At 36.9% G+C, this 12867-nt stretch overlaps 1 protein-coding gene across 1 annotated transcript; it reads left to right on the forward strand.

Moving 5' to 3' along the window:
* Nucleotides 1-756: 756 nt before the first annotated feature.
* LOC137809470 (uncharacterized) lies at nucleotides 757-2553 on the forward strand. Its single transcript, XM_068610579.1, has one exon. The coding sequence runs from the start codon at nucleotides 757-759 to the stop codon at nucleotides 2551-2553; it is 1797 nt and encodes a 598-aa protein (XP_068466680.1).
* The last annotated feature ends 10314 nt before the right edge of the window (nucleotides 2554-12867 follow it).

A 12867-nucleotide genomic window follows, 5' to 3' on the forward strand; every position in this document is an offset into this window, starting at 1 on the left:
AATGACTCAAGGAAATAAAAGTGTGGAAGAGTACTTTAAAGAGATGGAGGTGACCATGCTTAGAGCTGGAAAGAATGAAGAAAATGAAGCAATCATGGGAAGATTTTTGAATGGATTGAATTGTGATATTAGGGATGTTGTGAAGCTGCAAGAGTATGTTGACATGAAAGAGTTGTTGCACAAGGCTAACCAAGTAGAACAACAACTCAAGAGGAAGGGAATCATGAGGAGTTCTAACAATAATAAAAATTTCAATTGGAAGGATAAGGCGATGAAGGATAAAGGAGTTCCCTCAAGTTCAGTCACATCTTCAAGTGGGAAGTCACCTCATAGATATAGTAACTCACCACCTAAAAGGAAAACAAGTGAGGTAAAATGTTTCAAATGCTTGGGAAGAGGACATTATGCTTCAGAATGTCCAACAAAAAAGAATCTGATCAGTTTATCAAAGACACAAATAGTCAGTGAACCTTCAAGTGAAGAAGAGAAGGAAGAGGTAGAGGTGGAGTTGGATACATTGGAGGGTGATTTGTTGATGATTCGAAGGCTTATGGGAAGCAAAATGCAAGCTTTGGACCAAACCCAAAGGGAAAATATTTTCCATACTAGATGTTCCATTCAAGGGAAAATATGTTCACTCATAGTTGATGGAGGAAGTTGCACCAATGTAGCTAGCTCACGACTAGTTACCAAATTAAATTTGGAGACAAAACCGCACCCAAGCTTCAATGGCTTAGTGAAGATGGAGAGATGACAATGAGTAAACAAGTGGAGGTGAACCTATCCATAGGACAATATAATGACAATGTCTTGTGTGATGTGGTTCCAATGGAGGCAACTCACATTTTGTTAGGGAGGCTGTGGCAGTTTGACACCAAGGCTATTCATGATGGTTTCACCAATAAAATCTCTTTCATGCAGAATAATAAGAAGATCATTCTCAAACCCTTATCTCCTAGAGAGGTGTGTGAGGATCAAATCAAATTGAGAGAAAAGAGAGTCCAAGAGAAAAGAGAGACGAGTGAAACACCTAAACAGAGCAAGAGTGAAACACTTAAAAAGAGTGAAACACATGAGAGAAAAATGAGTGGATTACTGAAAGTGAATGAAGTGAAGAAGTTGCTACTTTCTAGCAAACCTCTTTATTTACCTTATTGCAAAGACAACACTTTGGTTGCTGACCATTCTAACCAAATTAATTTTCTTCCTAGTGTTGATTCTGTTTTGCAGGAAATCCAAACTCAAGTTGAAGAATTGATGAACAAAGGATGGGTACAAGAGACCATGAGCCCATGTGTTGTTCCAGTAATTTTGGTGCCTAAAAATGATGGTTATTGGAATATGTGCACAGATTGCAGAGCACTCAATAACATTACCATTAAGTATAAACACCATATTCCCAGGTTAGATGATTTAATGGATGAATTGTATGGTGGTTGTATATTTTCAAAAATTGACTTAAGAAGTGGTTGCCATCAAATTAGGATTAGGAATGGGAATGAATGGAAAATTGTCTTTACAACAAAATATGGATTGTATGACTGGCGTGTGTTGCTATTTGGGGTAACAAATGCCTCAAGCACTTTTATGAGATTAATGAACTATGTTTTGAGAGAATTTTTGGGCAAATTTGTTGTGGTGTATTTTGATGACATCTTGATCTATAGCACTAGTTTAGAATTACATGAGGAACATTTGTGTGCTATTTTAAATGTTCTTAGAACAGAAAAGTTGTATGCTAATCTTGAGAAATGCACATCTTGTACTGAACAAATTGTATCCTTGTGTTTTGTGGTAAGTGCCAAAGGAATTCATGTAGATTATGAAAAGGTGACGGCTATCCAAGAATTATGTTTACATCATGTTGAGTTTGCTTACAATATGGTTGTTGACAACACATCGAATTGTGATCCATTTGAAATTTTGTATGGATTAAATCCTTTAACTCCAATAGATTTGTTCACTATACCTAACATTTCTGTTTTAAAGCATAAAGATACACAGGCTAAGGTTGACTGTGTGAGAAAGCAACATAAAAAGGTTGAAGCACAAGTTCAAGAAAAAGGTGAAGGTTATTCTAAACAAGTTAATAAAGGAAGAAAGAAAGTAATCTTTGAGCCTGGAGATTGGGTTTGGGTACACATGAGGAAAGAAAGGTTCCCTGAACAAAGAAAATCAAAGCTCCAACCTAGAGGGGATGGACCTTTCCAAGTGTTAGAAAAGATTAATGACAATGCCTACAAGATTGATCTTCCAAGTAAGTACAATGTGAGTAACACTTTTAACGTGTCTGATAGTGAGGAGGAACTTGACCAAGCCATTCCAGACTTAGGCGGACCCATGACAAGAGGAAGGCTTAAAAAGGCCCAAGAGACTTTACAGCACAAGGTGGCTAATATTTTGGAGGCACAATTGTCGAATTGCCCACAACTTAAAAAGACTTCGTTGATTACATGCACAACATGTTTGGGGATCCTTAAAAATATAAGGATATTATTATTTTTGCCTCAAGTAGGATTTGAACCCATAACCAGATGGAAAGTATCAACTTAACCACTGGGACAAATGATCCTTCTTGAAATATAAGGATTGTAGTTTCGTCTTATGTTCTTACAAACAAGAAAAGACCTTTGTAATTTATACACTGTTGAACCTCAGAATAGGAACGAATATTTTGATAATTTTAGAGAGTGTTTCTCTGCTAGGGTTTTTCCCTGTATCTTGCGATCTTATCAAGAATCCACTAATTCTTGTGGCGATCATCCTTAGGCTTATCAAACTTTGTTTGTGGCGCCTTCCTTTATCCATGTTTTTATTGTTACTGTTTTGAATTTATTCCGTTCCGTAACCCTAAATTCCCAATTTTATTATCATGTCTATTTGGATTCATATCAACTTTGCACCAAACCAAAGCTCATATGGAAGTCCATATATTGTCAAATGGAATCAAACAACAAGAATTGAAGAACAACAAATGCAAACCGAACAGAAATTGAAAAGAATGCTACTGCACCGAACAAAATTGGAAAACTAAGTTAGAAAACACAAATTTAATCGGTGAAAATGAAAGGAAACACTAAACATTAAGAAACTACCGAATGAAATTGAAAAGGAATGAAAGAAAGAACACTTATGGAGTGAAGCTTGCTGGATTTGAGACTTGGAAAATGCAGTCACGCCACTTGGAGCCTTGTTCCAAGATAAGTGAAGGAATGCCGCCACTTGAAGCTCATCATTGGCACACAAGATAAGGCAAAGGAAGAAGACAACAAGACTCACAATTTCTCTCTAAATTTGAGTATAGTCTTTCTACTTCTAATTTCCAAATCTGATTTGTACAAGGGCAGCACCTTTATTTATAGCCTATAAGGTGCTGAAATGCAAAGCCAAATGTGCCCCAAATGACACTCAAATTCGGCGCGAACTAGTGCATGAAGGAAGTGTGACTTTCCTTCCTAGTTTGGCACCTCCTAACTCCTATCTACCCTCCCCTTAGCATCCCTTACTACTTACACACCTATTTATTACATCCTCACCCCTACTCTATAAAAGAAATAAGAAGAGCCATGTTTTGATACTCTTGTCCCAAAGCTCTTGCCATGCTCCTAGTGATTCGTTGGGCTTGGGCCCCTTGTTGGGCTTGGGCTTCATGGGCTTGAGCATCCTCTACTTGGTTTCCATCATACTCCCCGGGTTGGAGAGAATTCGTCCACGAATTTGGGAAACCTGCAGCAAAAGGAGTGAGATCAGTAACATTGAAAGAATTACTACCAAGATAAGTAGTAGGCATATGTAACTCATAGGCATTATCATTAATCCTCTTGATGACTTGGAAAGGGCCATCACCACGAGGCATAAGTTTGGACTTCCTTAGAGAAGGAAATCTATCATTTCTCAAATGAAGCCAAACCCAATCGTCGGGCTCAAAGATCAATGCCTTTCTCCTTTGGTTGGCAGTGTCAGCATACTTACCAACTTTCTTCTCAATTTGTAACTTGATGCTGTTATGCAATTCCTTAATAAAAGAAGTCTTTTCAAAACCGTCCTTGCATAGAACCTCATCAAGTACAGGAATGGGAAGAAGATCTAGAGGTGTGAGGGGATTAAACCCATAAACAACCTCAAAAGGAGAATGGTTAGTGGTGGAATTTACTACCCTATTATAAGCAAACTCAACATGAGGTAGTAAATCCTCCCAAGCCCTTGGATTCCCGGAAATAAAGCATCGCAATAATTGACCCAAAGTTCTATTAACCACTTCAGTTTGACCATCAGTTTGAGGGTGGCAAGTAGTAGAAAAAAGAAGTTTTGTGCCAAGTTTCCCCCATAAGGTCCTCCAAAAGTGACTTAAGAACTTGGAATCTCTATCGGATACTATACTTCTAGGAAGTCCATGTAAACGAACAACTTCCTTGAAGAAGAGATTTGCAATGTGATATGCGTCATCCACTTTGTGGCATGGAATAAAATGGGCCATTTTAGAAAAACGAGCCACTACCACAAAGATGGAATCCTTACCCTTCGATGTCTTGGGAAGTCCTAAGATAAAATCTATAAAAATATCAACCCAAGGCATTGTAGGGATAGGAAGAGGGGTATATAAACCATGGGGTTGGACCTTAGATTTAGCCTTCCTATATGCTATACATTTATCACAGAAGATATGTACGGATTTGCGCATGTGAGGCCAAAAGAAATGTTCATGCAATGTTTCTAAAGTCTTAGCTACCCCAAAATGTCCCATAAGCCCACCCTCATGAGCCTCTCTAACAAGAGATTGTCTTATGGATCCTTGGGGAACACAAAGTCTTTTTCCTTTGAAAAGAAAACCATTATGTAAAAAAAAAGTCTTTGTGACCTCCCTTGGAACACTCTTGATAGATTAGAGAGAAATCTAAGTCATCATGATAAAGTTCCTTTATGTGATCAAATCCTAAATATTGAACATTCAAAACATTTAACAAGGTATATCTTCTTGAAAGAGCATCGGCAACCACATTAATTTTACCTTGTTTATGTTTGATCACATAAGGAAATTGCTCAATAAACTCCACCCACTTAACATGTCTCTTATTAAGCTTGCTTTGGCTTTTCAAATATTTAAGGGACTCATGATCACTATGGATCACAAATTCCTTTGGAAAAAGATAATGTTGCCAATTTTGCAAAGCTCTAACAAGAGCATAAAGTTCTTTATCATAAGTGGAGTAATTGAGATGACTCCCTTTGAGTTTCTCACTAAAATAAGCTATGGGGTGTCCTTCTTGAAGGAGAACGGCCCCAATGCCTATATTAGAGGCATCACACTCTATTTCAAATGTCTTAGCAAAGTTAGGAAGGGCTAGAATGGGGGCTTTAGTTAATTTATCCTTCAAAGTTTGAAAAGCGTTTTCTTGCTCTTGTCCCCACTTAAAAACCACATCCTTCTTTACTATGGCATTTAAAGGTGCGGCAATTGTACTAAAGTCTTTCACAAACCGCCTATAAAAACTAGCAAGTCCATGAAAACTATGTACTTCATTGACATTGGTGGGTGTAGGCCAATGTTGAATTGCTGCAACTTTTGTTTGATCTACATGCACCCCTTTATGACTAACCACAAACCCTAGGAAGTCTATATGATCTAATGCAAAGAAACATTTAGCATGATTAGCATACAATTTCTCCTTCCTAAGAGTTTCTAATACTTGTCTAACATGTGACTCATGATCTTCTAAAGACAAGCTATATATAAGAATATCATCAAAGTAAACCACAACAAACTTGCCAATGAATGCTCTTAATACATGATGCATGAGTCGCATGAAGGTACTAGGAGCATTAGTCAAGCCAAAAGGCATGACCAACCACTCATATAAACTAAATTTGGTCTTAAAAGCGGTTTTCCATTCATCACCATGTTTAATTCGAATTTGATTGTAACCACTCTTAAGATCAATTTTGGAAAATATTTTAGACCCATGTAATTCATCCAACAAGTCATCTAACCTAGGAATGGGATGCCTATATTTGATGGTAATGTTATTTATAGCGCGACAATCCGTACACATCCTCCATGTCCCATCTTTTTTTGGGACAAGTATGACAGGCATAGCACATGGGCTCATGCTATCTTGTACCCACCCCTTAGCTAATAAATCCTCAACTTGTTGTTGAATTTCTTTGGCCTCTTGGGGATTGGTCCTATATGCAGGGCGATTTGGTAAAGAAACCCTGGGTATGAAGTCTATTTGGTGTTCAATCCCTCTTAGAGGTGGTAAGCCTTTAGGAGGATCTTGAAACACATCTTCATATTCCTTTACCAAATTGTCCAAACATGTGGGACTATCCTTAGCCGACTCACATTCAATAGGTCTAGGAATAGCTAAAAAAATAGGCTTTTGAGTAACTATTACCTTTTTAACTTGTTAGGTAGATATGAGAAGGCTTCTCTTGGAACTTTTTTTATCATTTTCTTTCTCTCTCTTTTCTCTCATTTTGACTTGGTCCTCATGCACTTCCTTTGGAGAGAGAGACTTAAGAATGACTTTGTGCCCATGGAAGTTAAAAGAAATTTTGTTGGTAAAGCCATCATGAAAAACTTTTCTATCAAATTTCCATGGCCTACCTAAAAGAATATGAGTAGCTTCCATTGGAACAACATCACACAAGACCTCATCTTTATATTTACCAATGGAAAATGTAATGAGGACTTGCTTGTTCACCACTAGCTCACCCACCTCACTTAACCATTGTAACTTGTAGGGCTTGGCATGAGAGATGGTAGGCAATCCCAGTTTGTCTACCACTCTTGTGCTTGCCACATTAGCACAACTCCCCCCATCCACAATCAAAGAGCATACCCTATCATTAATAAGACATCTTGAATGAAAAATATTTTCTCTTTGAGTTTCATCAAAAGGTTTTAAAACTTGTCCAAGCATGCGTCTTATTACTAATAGGTCACCCTCATGTGGGCTCTCACTCTCACTCTCACTTGGGGATCTAGAAGGTGAGGAATGTCTAGAAGATTCGGACTCATGCTCACTACCATCTACCCCATCATGCATATACATAGTTCGCTTAGAAGGGCAATTAGAAGCAATATGTCCATAGCTTAAGCATTTAAAACACTTCTTACTAGACGATTTAGGTGGTAATTTAGGCCTAGAAGTGGAAGTAGAAGGCTTAGACTCTCTAGGTTTGAAAGTAGAGTCCTTAGAAGGGATATTTGAGAAAGAGCTATTTTTATTTTTCCAAGAAGAGTGGTAGTAGTTATCCTTAGAAGAATTTTTGAAAGCATTTTTCCTTGCAAGTTGATTTTCAATTTTACTAGAAAGGTGAACCACATTTTCCAAAGAAGAATATTCTTGCAACTCTACCACGTCTTGAATGTCCCTTCGAAGGCCACTCACAAACCTAGCTATCTTAGCTTCCTCACTCTCATCCATATTAACTCGAATTAAAAGTGTGTCTAGTTGTTTAAAGTAATCATCCACACTTAGCGTGCCTTGATGAAACCGTTGGAGTTTCAACAATAGGTCTTTCCTAAAGTGTGGGGGTACGAATCTAGCGCGTAAACAAGCTTTCAAATCGTTCCAAGAGACCACGAGCGGCCTCTTGTGTAGGCCAATGTCCATGAGATATTGATGCCACCATTGCATGGCATAGTCTAAAAATTCTAAAGAAGCTAATCTAACCCTATGCTCATCTCTAACCCCATTTACATCAAAAATTTGCTCAACCTTAGCCTCCCATCCTAAGTACACATTAGGATCACTTTCACCACTAAAACTAGGAAGTTTTACATTGGGAGAATAAGGGCCAGCCACATGTTGGCGCCTCTCTTCATGGTGATGGTGCCTTGGTCGTGCATTGTCTTCATAATATCCATGAGAGGAATGAGAATGCCTTGAAGAATGCCGAAGAGGAGGATGATGTCTTCTCTCCCGGTTTTGATGGACTTCCTCACGACTTAACTCCAAGCTTTGGAGCCTTGCCTCCATTTGTCTTATCACATCAAGATAGTGAGCATTTGATTGCTTGGCATTCTTTAAGTCTTCAAAAAGGGCTGCCTTTTGAGGTGAGCAAGGTTTGGAGGATTCTCCACTAGAAAAATGAGCCATGATAAAAAAATACAAAAAAAACAGAAACAAACAGTTAAAGAAATTTGTTAGACAAATAAAGTGAGATATAGGTTGCTGGAAAATGCCCAAGAAAGTACTCAAACCACTTCAAGAAAGTATTCTGTCCTCAACCAAGCCTTTCTTGTGGAATGGAGGAGCTTCAAATGAAACAATGTCACAGCAAACCAACTCACTTAAGAACAAGTCTCCACAAAACTTTTAGAAGAACAAAAAGACAAGCAAGAAAATGTATAAACAAGAAAAGTTAAACCAAAAACAGACAGCAAGAAAAGTTTGACAAACTGGAAAAGAATATGAATGAAAGACAAGCAAGAAAATAAGGAACTCAATGAATAAAGAAGGCACACCAAAAGAGTCCTAAAGAAAAGTGCTAGAGTAGATTGAAGAAAACAGAAAACAGCTACTGGAAAAAAAAATTAAATGCAAACTGTGCTATGTTTACAGATTTAACTGGAATGATTGAAAGTGAACTGGAATGTGAAAAATTAACCACAGAAACTTCAATGTCTTAGCTCAATAATGGCACTGGAATGAGGTAAAAAAAGTAAGCCAATTGAGAGAAATAAATTTTTCAAAATTGCTGCCCAATTACTGTATTCTTTTCGGCAGATTTGTACACTTTTCGTATTTTATTTATCATTTTTTGTGTACTTGGAATTTTTGAGTAATTATTTTTTCTATGCTTTTGTAACACTTTGAAGAATGTAAATCCAAATTTTCACAAATTTCCAGTGAACCAATTAATTGCAGTAAATTGAAAACAATAGCACGTTTGTAAGAAAACAGAGTATCCTATTTAGGAATGAAAAACAGTATGATGAACTAGCAAAGACATAACGGAAATTGTGTAAAGGAACTTGTATAGAATGAAAATACAAGCATGAACTCAAAACTAAAAATGAAAATGCACAAAGGATCAAGCAATAAACTCAAAAAAACAGAGAGTAAACCAAAGCAAGAAACAATCAAAGCAATAAAAGTACTACAAGAAGTAATGACAATTATGGAATAACATGACTAAGACAAAACTTGACATGATTACAAAATTAAAAGACATATCACAAGATATAACAACAAGTGAAAGGAAGCTTAAGGTCAGCTCTAGGAAGGAGAATGCCATTCCAAAAGAGCAGCCATACTCATATGAACAATGAGTGCCATAATCCTTTTCACAAACACTTGGTGTAACTAAAGAAAAAAAACAGCAAGGAAACTCAAAAAAAAATCCTAAAAAACAGAATGGTAAACAACTTGAATTAAAAAGCTCTTGAAAGTAAAGTGCAATACAACTCAAAATTTAAGCAAAAACAAGCCTAGGCTCTAGATACCACATGATGTGAATGCAATAACAAGAATACATGATTCTTTGACATTCTTAGGAGCAACTTGAGTTGGTCATGAAGTGGCACTTTACTTAGAATTGGATCAATGTTCTAATTCAAGAACTCACCAAGACTTTGCACCAAACCAAAGCTCATATGGAAGTCCATATATTGTCAAATGGAATCAAACAACAAGAATTGAAGAACAACAAATGCAAACCGAACAGAAATTGAAAAGAATGCTACTGCACCGAACAAAATTGGAAAACTAAGTTAGAAAACACAAATTTAATCGGTGAAAATGAAAGGAAACACTAAACATTAAGAAACTACCGAATGAAATTGAAAAGGAATGAAAGAAAGAACACTTATGGAGTGAAACTTGCTGGATTTGAGACTTGGAAAATGCAGTCACGCCACTTGGAGCCTTGTTCCAAGATAAGTGAAGGAATGCCGCCACTTGAAGCTCACCATTGGCACACAAGATAAGGCAAAGGAAGAAGAAGACAACAAGACTCACAATTTCTCTCTAAATTTGAGTATAGTCTCTCTACTTCTAATTTCCAAATCTGATTTGTACAAGGGCCGCACCTTTATTTATAGCCTATAAGGTGCTGAAATGCAAAGCCAAATGTACCCCAAATGATACTCAAATTCGGCGCGAACTAGTGCATGAAGGAAGTGTGACTTTCCTTCCTAGTTTGGCACCTCCTAACTCCTATCTACCCTCCCCTTAGCATCCCTTACTACTTACACACCTATTTATTACATCCGCACCCCTACTCTATAAAAGAAATAAGAAGAGCCATGTTTTGATACTCTTGTCCCAAAGCTCTTGCCATGCTCCTAGTGATTCGTTGGGCTTGGGCCCCTTGTTGGGCTTGGGCTTCATGGGCTTGAGCATCCTCTACTTGGTTTCCATCACTAACTTCTTCAATTTCCACCTTGCGTGGTTCGACACTCCCATTGCTTTCACCATTTTCAATGAACCTGGCATTTCCAGTTTCAGCAATTCTCGTACTATGGTCAGGACAATAAAATCTATACCCTTTAGATTTTTCTGGATAACCAATGAATAAACCACTAGTTGTTCTTGAATCCAATTTCTTTTCTTGTGGATTATATATTTTTACTTTAGACGGGCAACCCCAAACATGCAAGTGCCTCAAACTGGGTTTCCTTCCTGTCCATAGTTCAAAAGGTGTCTTTAGAACTGCCTTACTGGGAACCCTGTTCAACAAATACATGGCGGTTTTCAAAGCATACATCCACAATGACAAAGGTAAATAAGAATAACTCAACATACTCCTAACCATATCCATTAAAGTACGATTGCGCCTTTCTGCAACACCATTTTGTTGTGGTGTTCCTGGCATTGTATATTGTGCACATATGTCGCGCTTTTCAAGGAACTTAGCAAATGGACCAGGATGTTGTCCCATTTCATCATACCTTCCATAGCATTCACCACCTCTACCAGACTTGACAATTTTCACTTTTCTATCTAATTGTCTTTCAACCTCATTAATAAATACCTCTAAGGCATCTACCGACTGAGATTTCTCATGCAACAAATAGATATATCCATAACGTGAAAAATCATCAATGAATGTGATAAAATACTTTTCTCTACCAAAAGTCGAAGCTTCAAAAGGTCCACATATATCAGTGTGTATAAGTTCAAGGAGTTGTGTGCTTCTTGTGGCTGCTTTCTTAATTGTGTGTTTTGTATGTTTTCCCTTAATACAATCTACACAAATACCAAGATCAGTAAAATCCAAATCAGGTAGGATTTCATTCTTTACCAATCTTTGTATTCTTTCTTTGGATATGTGACCCAAACGTTTATGCCACAAATAAGCTTAACTTTCATTCACTAAACTGCGTTTAGTACCAATATTATGATGCAAGGTTAACAGAGTCTCAGCAAACAGATTATCAAGTTTTAATTTGTATAAACCAATACAAAGAACACCAGAACCAATAAAATGATTATGTTTAAACAAACTGCAACATCCATTTCCAAACTTAAAAGAATACCCAACTGAATCAAGTTTAGACAAAGAAATTAAATTTCTAGAAATAGAAGGAACACAAAGAGTTTGGAAAAGATCTAAATGATGTCCAGTATCTAAAATTAAACGATAAGTTCCGATGGCTTCAACTGAAGCTTTGACTCGATTTCCCATAAACACAAATCTTTCATTTGGGCTTGTGGTCTGGGTCATAAGAAATCCCTGCATCGTATTAGAAACATGAGTGGTACAACCAGAATCAATCCACCAAGTATTATAAGGAACTTCTGCCAAATTTGTTTCGAAACATACGAAAGCACTAGGCTTACCTTTCTTTTCGAACCATATCTTACGTTTCAGGCTATCTTTCTTAAAGTGTCCAATTTTCTTACAAAAATGACACACGTCCTTCTTTTGTTCTTTGTGGATTTTTGAAGATGACTCATTAACCTTTAATGGTCCTTTATTGCCCCTTTGATTCTTCTTTTCTAGTTTCTTCTTAACTCCTGACTTACCCACAAGATTGACAAAGTGATTTCCTTGCTTCTTGAGTCTTGCTTCCTCTTGAATAAGTAAACTTTGCAATTCTGTCACATTCCATTTATCTTCAATAGTGTTGTAATTTATTTGGAATGGACCATACTGAGGAGGCAAGGAATTCATGATGAATTGTACAAGGAAATTTTCATTTACTTCCAATCCCATGGATTTCAATCTTGCTGCTATGTTTTTCATTTCAGTTAGGTGTTCATGCATTGTACGACCACCATCAAACTTCATGGTAGTTAACGTACCCATTAATGTCCTAGCAATTGACTTATCAGCCGTATCAGATTGAGACATACTTTCCATAGATTCCAAAAATTTCTTAGCATCATTAGTTTTAGGAATTGTTGACCTAATGCTCTCAGTCATTGTCATTCACATCAACATTAAACTTAGTCTATTTGATCTTTCCCAAGTCTTATGGAAAGATCTTTGTTCAGCACTGCTAGTTTCAATAATAGCAGCGGACTTATCAGTTAAGAGAGCCAAATCAAGATCCAGAACACCTAAGTGAAACTGGACTTGTTCAAACCATTCAGGAAAATTAAGCTCATTGAACTTCACAATAGACGAGGCTTGCGAATGAAGAGAGACGGAATCAAATGCTGCATAGAACATATATACAGATTCAGATAACATTCATATAGACAATAAATGTACATTGAAGTTCTCCTTTGGGTGATCCAACAATGCATTTCAATAAACATAATTGATGCTAATAAAATATATATACATATATTTTCTTATGTAAATGATAATTAGATATACTTCAATTAGACATGTTTGCAATCTTTGGATATACTGAACATATCTGATCAAATATATTAATTAACTACTATCATGTTCGTGATTTTATAA

This window comes from Phaseolus vulgaris, chromosome 2 (genome assembly GCF_000499845.2).
Source record: "Phaseolus vulgaris cultivar G19833 chromosome 2, P. vulgaris v2.0, whole genome shotgun sequence".
Lineage (NCBI taxonomy): Eukaryota > Viridiplantae > Streptophyta > Magnoliopsida > Fabales > Fabaceae > Phaseolus > Phaseolus vulgaris.